Raw genomic sequence first — 12816 nt, forward strand, 5'->3', positions numbered from 1 at the left:
ATAGAGAGTGGTAGTGTAACACTCAGTATTCTCTGTCGAATATCCTCGAAGATAAGAAAAGTTAGCGAGTCACCCGTCCGATCCATCTGCTCCATTAGCCGTAGATTGCGTTCCCGCCATATATGAATAATAAAGTAATTATAAGTCATAAGATTAATTTTTAGTTACTTCTTTCTATTTATTTCCAAAACATCTTAATAAATTGTGACCTCAAATTACACTAAAGTAAATTTATTTTTTAAAATATAAATTTAGAGAACTTCTATTATTATATATAAATAATAATAATAATAATACAACAAATAGTCAGAAACCCATCTCTTTCTCTCTTTTACTCGTTTCTTCTTCATTTTTCTTTCTCTCTTTCTCTTTTTATCTCCATTCTTTCTCCTCTCTCATTTCTTCCCCAAACCCATCTCTTAGAACCCTAACCCCCAAATTCACGGCAACATCGACGGCAAGTCGGCAACGAGGACAGCGACGCTGCTGGTCCACACTAATAGATGGCGACAAAAAAGCATTCACTGTTATTTTTTCGGTACACACTTCAAGCATACAGGTTCTTTAAGCGATATATATCAGGTTCAAGCCCCGTAGTAATGGCAAAATGCAGTGCAGAATTAACATAGCGAAGGAACATTCTCGGTAAAGAAGGAACATTGGGATTCTATGCCCTCTGTTGATACACGCAAAAATAGTGCCTTTTCTTTGCTTCTTTGGGTTCTCAAGGAAGAAGATCAAAGGTTGAGTTCAGATCACTTGCCAAGGTGACTGGTTAGCTCGAACTCGAGCTCGAGATTACAGAGTCGAGCTCGACAAAAATGGGGTACTGACTAGAATAAAAATATAAAATAGAGAAGCGTGATCTGGTATTTGTACATATCCGTTAACAATGCTGACTTGCTGAGTCAGCACACCGAAAGTTTATCTTTTTTTTTTCTAAATTTTATTAGTACTATTCCTATATATATTAATATATATGTATATAACTATTATTCTCTGCAATCTCCAAAGCCCCACCGTTCTCTCTTTCTCTCTCTAAAACCCCTCTCCTCTTCGTCCTCGGATTCAATTGCGGAGCTGTATTGCTGAAGTCATTACGGTGTTTGCATGTGATTATACTAATTCATCAGGTAATTTCCCGTCCCAAAATCCAATTTTAGAGCTTATTGATTTCTGTATGGCTGGTTGCTTGATCAACCGTTGCAATTTCCTGAAGATGGAATTCTGTTCTTTTCGCTTTTCGGTAGCGTAGTCCGGATATTTTGATTTTTTTGAAGAGGCTGTGCACTTGATGAAGCATTGTAGGAAATTAATTGTTGTGTTTTGTTTGTGATTAATTTTGAGTTTTACTACTATTCTTAAGCGCAGATTCTGTGAGAAACCTTACTTGATCAGCTTCAAATGCTTAGGATTTTTGTGTAAGGTTTGACTATTTTCTTTGGAGCAATTGATGGTAATGTTTAGGTGGTTTGTGCGTGTCATTGTTCTCATTCACACTTTTTTAATTCTAATTCTGCAAATTTTGTCTCATGTGAATTTGTGCATGATCAAGTTGGCTGTGAAGTTAATGGCTTTATTGCGTGGTAATATAATATTGAAAGCATTAGGTTTCTTCCTGTTCTTGGACATCTTTTGTCCTATAACGCTTCACAGGATTGGTAAATGTGTGACTGATTGACGGATGTAACTATTTAACAAAATAGTAAAGTGTTTTCCTTTACATATCATAGTCTGACTATAAATTGATATTTTGAAAATAAATTTACTTAAAAGAATGAATTCAGCAGTGAGTTTTGTTCTTTCTTTTCCTTTCACAGGTAAGGAACAGTGTTAGAAGTTAATTAGCTACTATCTACTCACTATTTTGAATCATATTTAAAGCAGTAGCTGTTTAATTACTTGTAGTTAATGTAATCAATTACTATATAAATCTCTGTGTTATTTAGAAGTTCCTTTATTGGTATTAGTTAATATAAAAGTTACTATTAAATAATTATATTATCAGTATTTATATATTATACGATGACAATTACACCACAGTCAGTGCAACTTTGATGGCTGGTTTAACCATAATGTATGTGCTGCATTTGGATCAGTAAGTTTTCGGGTAATCATGGGCATTTATGAACAAACTCGACATTTTGAAAGAAGAAACCAACAGCTGGCAAGTCACACCCTCTTGGCCTGATGAGTTATCCCCAAAAAAATTGAACTTTGTGTTGTGTTTTGTACAATTTTCCGATCAATTCAAAGTTTCGAAGTAAAGATCCTTTTGAGCTTTATTAAATAACAACCCAGCCTAATAGCCAAATGTAAACGAGGAGTAAATGTGTTTTCTAGAAGTTATTGTGATCAATAAGTATACAATTTTTTCACTGAACATAATTTGACACTTACTCTTTAGATAATTATGTCAACGGATATTAGCTGATATGTGGTAAACTATCTTAGAAAATAATCAAAATGTCTTTCAGTAAATCAAATGCTTTTCATAATTTTTCTCAAGCAATAATAACTTTATTGGTATGGTGTCTACTGTCTGAAGACTACCAGGGCACCAGATTGCGTACTTTTATTGGTATGAGGTGTATTGCGTGAAGAGATTGGTCTTTCAATCTAGTTTAGTGATCTTTTCCTGCCATTTCACTATTTAAGTTAAAGAAATCATTTGAAGTGAAGGATTTAAAGCTTCTGATGATGAATTATGTTAAAAGAGTTTCCTATTTTTTCTTATTTCGCTAATAAGCATCTGAAGTTTTGGGTCAGTCATTCCTCCCCCTTTCCGTTTGGATGGTGTTCCATAGACAGCAGAGCTAGTTCTTGAATAGCATTGTAGGGTATATGTGCCACTTATAAACTAATATTCTAGCATGTCATGAAATGTCCGCACATGTGCATTGATTCTTCTGTTACAAAAAATTATGCGTCTTGGAACTGCCATGATCCATTCAGGAAAGACTAGAAACTTTGTATGCCTTTGACACGTGTCCTGAGGTTATATTAGAAGAAACCGCATTGGTTCACTACACCATGCAATTATTCAGAAATTATGGCAGGATGGTTCCAGAGGTTGGATACTTCTAGCACATTGTTAGGTTAGTTTGTTGGTATAGGATAACATTAGGAATTGAGATTTGGAGAATTTTTCTACATGGGGAGCGAGTGTAAGTTGGCAGAGTGTCTCGAAATAGTTTTTCTGCTCACTGTTATGCTTCACCTTTTACTAAGGGAGAATAATGGCGGTGTTAATTCTTGCCGAAGTCAGAGAAACTGTCTTTAATTACTAGATGCTAGTATGTGAACCTTATGTATTGTTTTTTTTTGCGCTGAAGGCAATCATTTCAAACATATTCAGATGGAGGACAGTTTTACCTTTTCATGAGCTAAGCAAACTAGCTACTAAAAGATCTAGATCATCTCATTAGTTGCCTGATGAAGGTGATAGAAGAAGAATACTTATGTGCCTTTCTGTAGTATAGAAGTTCCCCGCTCTTCAAAAATAGAAAGGTCTTTCGGAATGCTGGCAAAGGTTGTGGAATTAACAGAAATTTCAATAAAATCAAATAACTTCGTGTTCCATAGACATCAAGAATCAACCTCAATCTTATTGCATCAGTGCTTCTGAGTAGTGCTTTTCATGTGCAGCAATTTTCAGACTGCCATATTGTTCTTATTCTTCTACAGGAATATGGAGAGCGGTTTGACTGCCGAAGCACTTCTTAGAAATTACCGGCTTGGAAAGACACTTGGGCATGGGTCCTTTGGAAAGGTCAAAATTGCTGAACATCTTCGGACCGGTCACAAAGTGGCCATTAAGATCCTTAACCGTCGGAAAATGCAGAGTCCTGACATGGAGGAAAAAGGTGAGAATTTTTGCATCTATTAGAATGGCCAAAGAATTTTATCTTCTTACTCATACGCAACGTCTTCTACATAACTTTTTGTTCCATTGAAGCAAAATAGCTCTTCTGGTTTTCGTCAACTTGGTGATATCTTGTTTACATTTTGTCATTGCCTTTGTTCCATTCCTTTGAGATTGGAACGTGTGCTTTACAGCTTTCTAAGTCCAAATGATGTTGTACAGTGAGAAGAGAAATTAAAATATGTAGACTGTTCGTGCATCCACATGTTATACGTCTCTATGAGGTTATAGAGACACCGGCAGATATATATGTGGTGATGGAGTATGTGATGCGTGGAGAGCTCTTTGATTATATTGTTGAAAAGGGCAGGTTACAAGAGGATGAAGCTAGGCGCTTTTTTCAGCAGGTAGTATTCTTTGTCATTTTCCTTTCTTTTTTATTGGTGAGTTTGGCCTCCATATCAGCAGATGAACTCTTGAAGTTTGTTTCAGTCAACATAAGCTGCAGAATTGTGTTTGTGTTTTGGAACAGATTATTGCAGGAGTGGAGTATTGCCATAGAAACATGGTTGTTCATCGCGATCTCAAGCCTGAAAACTTGCTTTTAGATTCAAAAGGCAATGTCAAGTTAGCTGATTTTGGTTTAAGCAACATTATGCGGGATGGACATTTTCTGAGAACCAGTTGTGGGAGCCCAAATTACGCTGCTCCTGAGGTTGTAAAAGCAGTATACTTAGAAATATTAAGTTAAATGGTTATGAAAAGTACATTGGTGGCTATAATATATTAACATGCTACATATGCAGTGTGTTAAAGTTAAGCTCCCTATATTGGAAATGGTTGTAGGTTGTATCTGGAAAACTTTATGCTGGACCTGAGGTTGATGTTTGGAGTTGTGGTGTCATTTTGTATGCCCTTCTTTGTGGTTCTCTTCCTTTTGATGATGAGAACATTCCTAACCTCTTCAAGAAAATAAAGGTATATGCACTGAACTGTTTCTGGATCTCAATATATGTTCATGTGCTACTATGTGGCTTGAGATGGGGGTCATCATCCTCTAAATAATTCTTGAAATTCTTCAGAGTGGACTTTATACTCTTCCAAGTCATTTGTCACCTGGAGCTCGTGATTTGATTCCAAGAATGCTGATAGTGGACCCTATGAAGAGGATAACTACTCGTGAGATACGCCAGCACCCTTGGTTCAAAGTTAGCCTTCCTCGCTATTTAGCTGTCACTCCACCTAATGCAATTGAACATCTAAAACAGGTGCATAACTTTTTTTACCAAGGTTTTAAGTGCAGTTTGATGTGTTTTTATCACTGATAAGAGGAGAATTCTTCATGATACAGTAAAAATGTATTACTTTGTGTTTCTTTTCAACTTTTTATATCCATAATAATCTTTGGAGAAATTTGGAATTATCTGGTCTTCCTATTCAGTGTGTGCAGTTTAGTTTGTGTAATCAATCTATTTAGGGGTGATGACATGTAATATCTTGTATGCCAACTAATGTTTAGTCACCTATTGTTGTCATCAAACTTCTTATATATATTTTATAAATATAAATTGGCTGGCAATGATGCTGGAAATCTCATGAAGGAGGACCATGTTTGGGACTAGCTTACATGAGGCAGCTACTTAACTGCATGACCTCCAAGTTTAGTGACCAAATTTTGTAGTGCTTTATGTAACTGAGCCAATTTGCTTACTTTTGCAGCTTGATGAGGAGATCATTCAAAAGGTTCTTAGAATGGGATTTGACAGGAATCAGCTGATTGAATCACTTCAGAACAGGCTACAAAATGATGTATACAGTATTCTGAACTCCTCCTGCTGTCTCTTAGTCCTCAACTTTTAGAATATTAATGTTACAACATTATGGTGCAGGCTACTGTTGCATACTATCTACTATTTGACAACAGGTCCCCCGTCTCCGCTGGCTATCTGGGTGCTGAATTTCAGGAGTCAATGGTATGTTTATCCAGATGGAACCCTAGACTTTCTTGATTTACTTTATTGAAATTCTGCGTTCTCCTTGTGCCCTTTTGGATGGATTTTCTATATTAAACACATTTTTTGTCATGGCTACAATCACATGAGAAGTAGTGGAATAGCCTTTCAGTATCTTATGGAGGAATGCCAATTCAGACCTCTAGCAACTCTTAGAAATGGTTTTCATACTCCCTCGTTCCCATGTTAATGGAAGTTTGACTCGATATGGACTTTCAGATCGAAGATGAAGAAATATAAGCGTTACCTATCTTTACGCTATTGCCCCCAGAAGTTGTGGCTGAGAATTTGTAATTGTCACATGCTTAGTAATGATGATAATGTTTCTTTTTGATAGAGACACATAGATTTTACATCCAAACTACTTTTATCACTATCACACTTCTATCCACATTGCTTCACTTTTCTTGTTATACTTCTATCCAGATCATACATATGCAGAAGTCCTTCCATTTCAACCAAATCACTTTTATTTCATCTTTTGTCGTTGAAATGTGATGAGATGTTAAGCAATCATAACCTTAATTTTAATTTTGAAGTGTATGTCTCTTGGACTGTAATTTTACCTGCTGCATGAAAGCTGGCCTGATACAGATATTTCTTGGGCATGTTGTACTTGTAGCTTCTTAACTGCATACTTGAGAATTCATTCATCTGTCTTTCCAGGAGAGTTGTTCTGCAGGACCTTATCCAGATGTTAAGATACTTGGCTCCAGTTTGATGCCTCTTATCACAAGAAAGAAGCAATGGCTTGTCGGACTTCAGGTTCAAGTTCTGAAAATTGAGTGCTTTTTGAGATTGCAAAATAAAAAATGCCGTGCATATATGAAACTTTTCAGCATAAAATGTTCTTCCCGATATTAAATAAGAAAAATCACATGTTGCTTGATTTCTGGTAAACCATTTGGTTTTAGTGTTCTAATATCTGATGTTCTCTTCTTTACCAGTCTCCAGCACGTCCACGAGACATAATGACCCAGATCCTTGGAGCTTTGCAAGGACTGAATGTCAGGTGGAAAAAGATTGGACATTATAACATGAAATGTGTTTTTGTTCATGCTATTCCGGACCAAGGGAGTCTGACAGCCATCAATCACATAAATGGCAATCATTATGTTAATAGCATAACTTCCATCAATGCAAATGTTTCACAACCACAGTGTGTTGTGAAGTTTGAAATGCAGGTATTATATTTTATATTGTCTGTTTTCTCTGGTTTCTCTGGTTTTCTTTTCAATATCTTGGCAGTTCACTATACTAACTTAGAGGTCATTTGACATAGCTTATCATCAGTTAGAACATCTTATGAGACATAATAGTTGTTCAATGCAAATTTAGGAGAACTTGTAAGCCCAAAAAATTACATGGTAGGTGCTTATAAGTTGCTTCAAGCAAAGTAAAGGAGGCTCCTAATTGTTTTATTTAGATATTACAATTCTTATAGCTTTACATAGTGAATAGTAATGCTACAGGGGTTAACTGAAGATATTTCGAAGATGTCTCGGTATTCATTATGATATGTATTGGTACTTTAGTTATAAGAAAGATAAACCCTGTAGATTTCAGGTTAGAAGACAAAACACAAGTTCCGGACTGACTAGGATATGCTTTCTCGAACGCTATTCCTACCACCTTGAAGACTTTCTGCCGCAATTAGCAATATGTAATAAATGATCATTGAGATTGTTTGAGGGGCTAACATCACACTGGCAGAATGAAATAATATGCATGACCCTTATACAAGTCAAAGAGGGCTTGCTGTTGTTGTTTCCCGTACTAGTTGTTTGTTTCTAACAGAAGAGGTAACTGAAGAATAATCAAACATCGAATACAAGGACAATAGTTGTAATAGCTTGTTTCTATGTTTGTAGAATAGCCTTTCTAAAGGCTAGCGAAATTCTTCTTGCACTAAATGTGATAAAGTAGTGTATTTGTTGTGTATATATTTCTGTTGTCATTGTGCATATGTTTTCACTATCACATAACAAAGTTATATAGAGACAACATGAGGCATCTTATTGTCTAGAAGCACGAGAGAGGCACAATGATACCACCTGCCGGCCGTAGAATTATCATAATCAGTTACATGTATCAAGAATAATAAATCTTTACTATTACTATAGTTAATGGAGAGGATTTGGCATATCTTTTACATATGCTCTTGCACACACAAAAAATGTGCTATGTAACTGCATTCTACCGTGTCTCCATGATTGCCTCGCTTTTAGATTCCCTTTGGATTATTTTATAATTATGCACGCATCAGTGATACTTCAGGACATATGTCCTAATAATATAACGAATTTGCTGCTAATGTGATTGAACGAATGACAGCTTTACAAAACCAGCGATGTGGAGTATTTGCTTGATCTACAGAGGCTCAGCGGCCCTGTGTTCCTCTTCCTGGATTTCTGCGCTTTTTTCATGATGCGGCTTGATGTTCTTTAGCTTTCATTTACTTTAGAAAAGGGTTTGAAGCATTAATGTAAATATTGCTATGCAAACGTGCATTATATGTTAGGGTTTGGTTTGTATTGATATGTAAAAAGTAGAGTACTTATGCATATATAGGAGGGTTACTACGTCTGTCTATAAAGAGCAATATGTACAAGTATAAACAGTCATGTTTTCTACTACCCCATTATAACACTCCATATCAAATAACCATGTACATACCCAACTTGGATATTGGAGAGCTAATTTTTCTTTCTATAACTTCCTCATCTTGATATTTATGGGAAGAATCAATTACGTCTAGATTTTTTTTTTAAAAATTGTGCAATTATACTTTCTCTCAAAGAAATTTTAAAATTGTACTTGTACTCTCTCTCAAAATTCATTGTTCACATCTCAAATCCTTTATAATGCATGTGATTTTAGTACGAGTATTGCATTCTTGGATCTTGACGATGAAATTGGACTGATTGAGTAAAATAACTTGAAAAATAGGACTTGCAAAATAAAACGCTAAAGAAAAGTAAAGTTCTATAAAATGAAATAAGCATTGATAACAATTAAAAGTAAGATTTTAGAAATAACTGTATATTAACATTTTAGTTGTAAAATAAATTTTAATTAATTGCATAATTATATTTTCATATCAAGTAAGGTACATATTCGGGAATCAACTTAGTAATAACAAATAGAAAATGTGTTAATTGTATTGGAGATGGAAATTGAAAACTAATAAATAAATAACAAAAGCAATATATTTTTCTTAAGAATAAATTTACTAAAAAAAAGTAAGTTAAGATTCACAAAATTAAATTAAATATTAAGGATAAAAAATATCGGCAATTAAAAGCATTAATTTCTATTAAGTTAAAATTGCGTATGAAAATTTAATTATCAAGTGAATATCATATTATTGGATACTTCAATATTAGATAATTCTATATATACATGAAAGATTACGTTTTCAAAAATATAAGATACTATTGAATAAGAAATAAATTAAATTCAAATGACTTAATGGATCAAGAAATCACACCAAAAATATGATGAAGTTAAAAATCGCAAATAATAATATTTTATGCAGTAATATTTCAAATTTAGAAGTTAATAAAAAATGTAAACAATAGTTTGACAAAATTTAAAATTTGTTTGTAAATTATAATTAGAATAGTTATAGGGCATTGCAATATACATTAATACTAACAATATGCATATGTCTAATTAGATTAAACTTTTACAACAATAGTTAATAAATGATTAGTTCAAAATCATTTCACATCAATAAATTCTAAAGAAAAAAACATCAGAATATTGTAGTAAATAAAAAATATAACATACATAAAATAAAGTTTAAAAGAACTAGTAAATAGACGTAAACAAATCTACAAACAAAATATGATCAATTTTTTAAAATTTGAATTTCTTATAAAAAAAATCCAAAATACGGGACTTCGTTAATTTTATCTTAATATTGAATCTTTTATATATATTATATTTTACTTTCGCATAAGTTTGTTCCAATGCAAAATTATTAAACATAATAATTAGTAAATACCAAAGACAAAAATCAATTTAAGGAATATTTTTTATTTAATATAAGTATCAATTTTAAATTTAAAAATGAATTACCAAGAACAAAATAAATGGTTTCCTCATCAATTAAAACTATAATTATCAAAATTTTTAAATATAATTATGGAAAAAGTATTATTTTAATCCGCTAAGTATGTCTAATTTTAATTTTAGTCCGATAACTATGTCCATTTTTGTTTAGGTCCATTAACTTAGTAAATTGCTTACTTTTAGTCCTCTGGTAGATTTTCGGACAATTTTACCCCTATGAGTGCATATGGACTAAAACTGCCCTTCAAAAGTTGCATAGGGGTAAAATTGTCCGAAAATCTGCCAGAAGACTAAAAGTAAGCAATTTCGAGAGTTACTGGATATAAAAAAAATGGACATAGTTATCGGACTAAAATTAAAATTAGGCATACTTAACGGACTAAGAAGCAAAATTAAATTTTTTTGTATTTTTCTTCACTTATATTAATATTTTCTGTTCAAAGCTTAATAAAAAATTATCGAACAGAATGTAAGTATAATTTTAAATTTTTTTTTAAAGAAAGTGTAACATTTTAGAATAAATCTACGTATAATTAACACTAAAAATTATATTCTTATAGTCTTGTAGTTTGTGATTTGTGTTGATTTGATTGTTATAAAATTACTGATATATGTGAAGGACCTTACATATCTTGATTTGTCATATGATGTAATAATTGACCATTTTTTAAAAAATAGGGTAAATTATATTGAAATTTTTTTAGATTATATCAAAAACTACACAAATATTCTCTGTATTTTATATAATTACAGCTACACTCCCTCAGACTTCTAGTGTAATATTTTTCAGAGGGTTTTTGTGTAAGTTTTGCATTTGAATAGAAGGTGTAGTTGTAATTACACTTATAACCTCAGCGTGCAGCTATAATTTTACAAAAGATAAAAGATATTTGTATATTTTTATCTAACCTTCGAGGACGTCAATGCAACTTAGCCTAAAAAATAATGATAATCTAGAATTAGGGTAATCTTATTTCATGTGAGATATGTCACAAGCGTTATCCATTCATCATACTTCCATTATTTCTGTATTGTGTATCATATATATATATATGTAATCATTCAAAGTGACAATGAAATCCAATGGTTGGTGGAAATATAATCCAAAGATTCTTTTATTAATTTATAAATTGACTTTTTTGTTAAAAATGTAATCTGAGCTGTCAGAATATTAATTTTATGAATTTTTTTTTTATTTGTGTTATAATTATATGATAAGAACGAATTAAGGATATGGGTGAAGATAACATTTAATAATATATTTAAGAGTAAATTACATATATACTCTCTATAAATGTGAAATTATATTTTATCCCAAATAAATTTTAAAATTATACTTACACCCCGTCTACAAAATTTTCAATGACAATTATATATTTCTATCAGGGCTTGGACCACTAGAAAAAAAAATGACTATTAGCTATAATTTTAATAACTATGGATTAAAAATCATGGTAAATAATTTTTACTGACCATGGTTAAATAAATCAATGCAAAAACATAGATTTTTCATCAAGAAAAAGTTATTTGCCATGGGAAAAATATTTGCCATGGCTTTATACATGGCAAATGTTTTAGCCAAATGTTGCAGTTTTTGTAGTGGACAAAAGATACTGATGTTAAACTTTCAATTTTCCTTTCATTCGACATTTTATAAATTTTTATTGACAAAAATACCCTAGAAATATTTTTGTACTTGTAGGGACAACTAATGCAATATATAAAAAAACCAAACAGATGTAATTGTAATAAAATTTTGTCATCAAATTATTGACATTAGATAAAAAATCATCGTTGATGAATGAAAAAACTAATCACATTATCAATAATTTGTATGAAATGGTGAATGAGGCGAAAAGTAAAAATTTGTGTAATTTTCTTTTATTACATCAATATTTTCTATTCAAAACCCAACAGAAAGGGTAAAATTGTAAACAGAGAATTCCCGAAGGCAGTGCAAGTTTGATTTTAAAAAATTTTTAGGCAAAAGTACAATTTTATATTTTTAGAGAGGATCTAAGTGTAATTATTTCTATATATTTTTAATAGCACATATATATATATAGATATATAAGACAAATGACCCCCCCCCCCCCCTCTTGACTTGGCATATATAAAAGCTATAAAATTTGTTTTGGATTGATCATACACAGTGTTCCATGCTCAATTTATTATTAGGAATTAAATCTTTTATAAGAAAAAAAATCATTATTGACAATTGTCTCTAATTTAATATGCCACGAGATAAAAATTTGCATTTAAATATTCAAAATTGCAATATTAATAATACATCAATCACGATCATGATAGTACAATAACAACAAAAATTTATCAATAATGATTGTTTGACAATATATTATATATGGTGTGTCATAGTATTTCTATCACTGACTTTTTAGCAATTTTACATGTATAATTTCATAAATCTATAAAAGTTATTATTGTGATAAAATAAAATTTATTATTATCTAATATGTATATCAATTCTGATAATTTTGTTCCAATGTCTTGCTTGTTCTAAAAGATTTTTTTCAGATTAATTATGAAAATTATAATATATAATATAAACTAATCTTCATCTAATTATCTTATAGAGTTGTAAATTTTACCTTACACTAAAAATGCGTAAATTTGTACAAATATATATATACATATATACAAACAATCATGATTCGAATTTACATATATTAAAAAAAAAACATAAGTGATGTGAAAATATTTAATAATTATATAAAAAAATATTATTATATTTATTGTATAATTAATTATTATTTTTTAATTAAAAAATCTAGTCATACAAGTCGGCCCGCAGCAATATTTGGACATTAAGGTTAGTTTGCATAGGGCGAGGCGGGACATGTT

At 31.7% G+C, this 12816-nt stretch overlaps 1 protein-coding gene across 4 annotated transcripts; it reads left to right on the forward strand.

The window, feature by feature from the left end:
* The first annotated feature begins 330 nt into the window (after positions 1 to 330).
* LOC105157951 (SNF1-related protein kinase catalytic subunit alpha KIN10) lies at positions 331 to 8592 on the forward strand. 4 transcript variants are annotated; one of them, XM_020692727.2, is made up of 12 exons: positions 331 to 1133; positions 1372 to 1426; positions 3688 to 3866; positions 4088 to 4272; positions 4374 to 4580; positions 4712 to 4843; positions 4948 to 5133; positions 5585 to 5674; positions 5755 to 5838; positions 6544 to 6642; positions 6825 to 7061; positions 8212 to 8592. In XM_020692727.2, the coding sequence occupies exons 3-12, from the start codon at positions 3692 to 3694 to the stop codon at positions 8323 to 8325; spliced, it is 1509 nt and encodes a 502-aa protein (XP_020548386.2). In that variant the 5' UTR covers positions 331 to 1133; positions 1372 to 1426; positions 3688 to 3691; the 3' UTR covers positions 8326 to 8592. The 4 variants fall into 4 exon arrangements, with proteins under 4 accessions (XP_020548386.2, XP_011072806.2, XP_011072805.2 ...); XM_011074504.3 differs by lacking the exon at positions 1372 to 1426 and having other exon boundaries at positions 332 to 538; positions 619 to 1133; XM_011074503.3 differs by lacking the exon at positions 1372 to 1426 and having other exon boundaries at positions 332 to 1133.
* The last annotated feature ends 4224 nt before the right edge of the window (positions 8593 to 12816 follow it).

This window comes from Sesamum indicum, linkage group LG3 (genome assembly GCF_026168435.1).
Source record: "Sesamum indicum cultivar Baizhima isolate 11 linkage group LG3, ASM2616843v1, whole genome shotgun sequence".
Lineage (NCBI taxonomy): Eukaryota > Viridiplantae > Streptophyta > Magnoliopsida > Lamiales > Pedaliaceae > Sesamum > Sesamum indicum.

Excerpts from the sequence above, each read along its gene's own strand:
- LOC105157951 (XM_020692727.2), top strand. The coding sequence starts at position 3,692 with ATGGAGAGCGGTTTGACTGCCGAAGCACTTCTTAGAAATTACCGGCTT. Across the intron at positions 3,867-4,087 it reads TCCTGACATGGAGGAAAAAG|TGAGAAGAGAAATTAAAATA; the intron begins GTGAGAATTTTT and ends GATGTTGTACAG. Across the intron at positions 7,062-8,211 it reads TTGTGAAGTTTGAAATGCAG|CTTTACAAAACCAGCGATGT; the intron begins GTATTATATTTT and ends AACGAATGACAG.